The sequence below is a fragment of the Notolepis coatsorum genome (genome assembly GCF_963971535.1).
Source record: "Notolepis coatsorum genome assembly, chromosome: 2".
NCBI classification, from domain to species: Eukaryota; Metazoa; Chordata; class Actinopteri; order Aulopiformes; family Paralepididae; genus Notolepis; species Notolepis coatsorum.
Window position 1 is genome coordinate 39703672 of NC_140166.1, and position 4528 is coordinate 39708199.

A 4528-nucleotide genomic window follows, 5' to 3' on the forward strand; every position below is an offset into this window, starting at 1 on the left:
ACATTTATGGCATAGGGACATATAGGTATTTAGTAGATACATTTGTGACATAAGCGGTATTAAAATATACAGTACTGTTACCCCTAGATCCTGACAGAGTATATACATATGATGGGGAGGGGACTGTACATTAGGAGGGGGTGGGTGGGTGGGAGGGAAATATACATACGGCGGGGAGGGAATATATACATGCGGTGGGGAGGAGACTGTCTATTATTTGGCAACATTCCAGTTCAGAACAGATTTCCTCATTCAGGACATTCTCTCGCTTGTGATGACGACTATATGACGGCTACACCAACTGGATGAGGAATGAGGTCTGGTTTAGCTTGATGATTGACAGATAGCCTTACATGCCCTGTAAACAAGAGCTGACACGTCGGTTGTTTGGGTGTTCGTAGATACATTTTTATTTTGTCGCTATATCTTTATTAGCGTTATTTCCTAAACAAAGATAAGCACATCTCTGGCATCACAATGGTATTCACAAACATGCTTTGGTCTTTAATAAACACTATATTTTTATAAAATTATTATTATTGGAATGATTGAAATTACTCTGGAGAAAAACAATAAAAGAAACACAATTTGACTAATTTGTCGATTATCAACTATTAAGATTATCAAACCAAAATCATTTGACTATTTGTCGACTTGAGTATTTTTTGTAGACTAGGACAACTGTACCATCAACAGCCTACTCCATCATTGCCGAAGAGTAGAAGTGAGGAGGATCAGACAAACGGAAAATAGTTTGAATAGTCCTTTATTTTGGAACAGGCATTGACTTCTACAAACAGAGTACAGACACAATGTCACTTTGGTCCAATGATACCGTAGCCTTATAAAGTTAAATTATACTTTGGCATTAAATCTTTACTCAGGAGAACTTGAAGGCCTACTGTCATAAAAAAAACGCTTGCGGTACCTTTTAATTACATTCTCTTTCAAGTTTCAGTTTAAAAAATCTATTTGATTTATATTATTTAAATTCCTACAGTGGCCTACAGTAGACTGTACATATATCACATACACTTTTTTGTTTAATTACTTTTCATTTTACAGAACATACAAAAAGAGGTTCATTCATCCATTCAACATGCCCCAGCGAATACAGCGACTCTTATTCTCTCTTTATTTTCTACATTTGTTCATTTATCTTACAGTGCTGAACTTTCAAGTATGAAATGAAGGCATTTTATGCTGCAGCTACCACTACTTAGCCTACAAATGACTCCGCAAAATATGGTTCACAATAACATCCATGATCATAACGGCTTGGCCTACTACGGCAGTGATCCATTTAAAAAAAGTCTTATACGCGGCCGTACTCAAAGTCAAGCCCGCCGTCCTGCAAACTCCGCTCGTTTGCGTTGTCAAAGCTGTTCTTACCGTGGATCTGTTTGAGGTGCTTGCGGAGGACGGGCTTGTGAGCGAACACCATCTCGCAGTAGTTACAGCGATGGGGCTTGTCCCCGCTGTGCAGGTTGAGGTGGTCCAGCAGGGAACACTTCTGCGTGAAGGTCTTCCCGCAGATCTTACACTGGAAGGGCTTGATGCCGGCGTGCACGCGCATGTGCCGGTGCAGGTTGCCCTTCTGCGTGAACGTCTTGCCGCACAGCAGGCACATGAACAGCTTGTGCATCTTCAGGTGGTTGGCGTAGTTCTCCAGCTGCCGGAAGATGCGGGCACACTTGGGGCACTGGTGGTACCACTGGATGGGCTTGTCGTGGTTCCTCTGGTACCCGCCACCCTGGTTGCCGTGCTTCCACGACTGAGGCGGGAGGCCGAGCGGGTGGCCCGGCACGGACGGCAACGCCATCTCCATCTCGGCGGGTGGGTGGGTGTCCACTGTGGAGTTGATGAGGGAATGCTGCGGTTCGGGGGAGTGGAGGGCGGCGGCGGTGGGTGCCGGGCTGGCGGGGACGTGGCCGGCCAGGGAGTTCTCTGCCGCGTCCATCACCGACTCCACCTTCACTATGGTGATGTCGCTCTCCGGCACGTCCCTCTGCACGTGTTGGCTCTGCGGTGGGGGAGGGGTACTGCGTTGCATAATCACGACATCGACATCATCATCATCATCATCATCAGCATCATCATCAGCATCATCGTCATCATCTTCGTCCTCTACCTGCTCCACCGTGCCGTCCTCCTGGTGACTAGTCTGTGTTTGAGGATACTCTAGCTCCTTCTGGGGAGGGGAGGACAACGCCTCCTCTTTCCTGTCCCTCCCCCTGCTGTCCTGCAGTTCCCGTGGCTGAGGCTTGATGAACTTGTTGAGGGCCTGGGTGCACTGCTCCACGATGTGGCCCATCTGCAGGAAGCTGGCCACGGTCAGGTAGTGGACCAGCTCCAGCTCGGGGAACTCCAGCTGGCCCGTGTAGCAGGACAGCAGCAGCTGGCGGCCCACCTCCGCCTCCTGTATCAGGGAGATCTGGACCTCCCGCGCGTCCTGCTGCAGGATGAACTGGTCCCGCAGGAAGGACGAGCCGGCCGCGAACACCACCTTGTGGCCCGGCACCTCCAGCTCGTTGATGCGCACGACCACGTCGCAGAAGCGCCTCTGGCGGCGCAGGAAGTTCATCTTCTCCATCATGCAGTCTCCGAACGTGGTGAAGCGGAACTGGAGGATGACCTGGTTCTGGGCCATGGCGGGCGGGAGGGTTAAGGTGCCTGACACCTGACCTACGGCACCTGACACCTGTTCAGCACAAACACAGAGTCTGGATCAGCTCCACAGAATAGTAATCAAGGTATGTATGTTTATTTAATGAATAAAGTATTTTCTAAAATACCTTCCTTTATTATTATTATTATTATTATTATTGTTATTGTTATTGTTATTATTATTATTATTATTAACTATAGTAGTAGAATGAATGAATGAATGAAAACTTTATTTAACAGATTGCAGAATGGGTACAATACAGTACGGCTCAATACACACAATTGTTAAGGGGATGCAGACCAGAGAAAGACTTTCGTCTTGTTTACATCAGGGTCCCCCATTTTCAATTCATAGTGACATTTATGACATACCCAAAATACATGATATCATGACATTTATGACATACAGGTATAGTATGTTAAATTTGTGACATATACGATATGCAAATATACAGTACTGTTACCCAGAGATCCTAACAGAGAGTATATACATAATGATGGGAGGAGACTGTACATTAGGCAGTCTAGAACACATATTAAGTCAAATCTAACTAATACAAATGCCTGTAGACATAAATGCAGGATTGTGTTCCAAAATAGAATATCCACTCTAACAAACATGAAATATGATTACCTTTTACACTGTTCGACAAGCAGCTTTCAAACAGGCTTCCTCTTTTTTTTTTTTTAGATTGGCAAATTTATCTGACCACCACTATCACATTGTCGTCATCCGCCACCACGAGTCAGGGGGCTTATTATCATTTCGTATGGCCGTTGTCACGTAGGTTATTAGGCTACAACTACAAGGTTAACAAAAAATGTAGACTTTGTAATTAAAACAAAAGCACTCTCTCGGCCTTTGTTTATGGTCAGAATCAATCGTCGGCGACTCTGCATCCATGGAAACCGTCTTGGTTGCTCGAATAGACTGTAGTACAGTACATATCTCAGGCCATCTCATAACATGCAACTAACTCATATAAAAATATGTTCACCTAAATCGGCAACAGCAAAATCCCGTTCGCAAAGCCCGTATTCCCCTGTAAGGCAGCGTAGTAGCGTACAGTATGGAGTTTATTTGGTCTAGAATCGATCTAGAAAAGATGGCAGCTGCGGAGGGCGGTGCTCTAGAAGCGTGGATGAGAGTGAGCCGACATTTAAAGGGACAGATGGAAGGTCTAGTTAGTAGGTCCTACTCACAATGGAGACTTTATTTCTGTTTTTACTTAATGTTGTGCCAAAGAAAGAAAACAGTGCAACGTGCATAATAGTCTCTATATCTGTATGTCATGTATGTCATATATGTCCTGATTAATTTGTCAATAGTTCAATGTACAATTGTGTTTGTTTGTACAGTGTCTCCTCCCCCCCCCCCTCAATGTACAGTGTTACTTGTTTATACAGTATGCCCCCCGCCCCCCCCCCCCCCCCCCCAACCACCTCCAATGTAAATTACCCAGTATGGTTGTCAATATCCCAATGTACCCAACCCCCCCCACCCAACCTCCAATGTACAGTTTCTACGTCAAATGTATATACTCCCTTTTCTTGACTCCTTCTGTATCACAAACAGTACTGTATTTGCAGATCTGGTATGTCATAAATGTATAGATGTAGCAGTACTGACTATCTGTATGTCATGTATGTCATATATGTCTATATGAATTGAAAATGGGGGACCCTGATGGAAACAAGACAAACGTCTTTCTCAGGTCTGCATCCCCTTAACAATTGTATGTATTGAGCCGTACTGTATTGTACCCATTCTGCAATCTGTTAAATAAAGTTTTCATTCATTCATTCATTCATTCATTCATTCAATTGAAAATGGGGGACCCTGATGTAAACAAGACGAAAG

The 4528-nt window shown here is 44.7% G+C and overlaps 1 protein-coding gene across 3 annotated transcripts; it reads right to left on the bottom strand.

Moving 5' to 3' along the window:
• Positions 1 to 225: 225 nt before the first annotated feature.
• Positions 226 to 3734, bottom strand: LOC311224367 (zinc finger and BTB domain-containing protein 26-like). 3 transcript variants are annotated; one of them, XM_084309332.1, is made up of 3 exons: positions 3302 to 3709; positions 2132 to 2701; positions 226 to 2023 (listed from the first exon to the last, which is right to left on the bottom strand). In XM_084309332.1, the coding sequence occupies exons 2-3, from the start codon at positions 2648 to 2650 to the stop codon at positions 1316 to 1318; spliced, it is 1227 nt and encodes a 408-aa protein (XP_084165458.1). In that variant the 5' UTR covers positions 2651 to 2701; positions 3302 to 3709; the 3' UTR covers positions 226 to 1315. The 3 variants fall into 3 exon arrangements, with proteins under 3 accessions (XP_084165458.1, XP_084165457.1, XP_084165456.1); XM_084309331.1 differs by having other exon boundaries at positions 226 to 2701; positions 3666 to 3734; XM_084309330.1 differs by having other exon boundaries at positions 226 to 2701.
• Between the last annotated feature and the right edge of the window lie 794 nt (positions 3735 to 4528).

Excerpts from the sequence above, each read along its gene's own strand:
- LOC311224367 (XM_084309331.1), bottom strand. The coding sequence starts at position 2,650 with ATGGCCCAGAACCAGGTCATCCTCCAGTTCCGCTTCACCACGTTCGGA.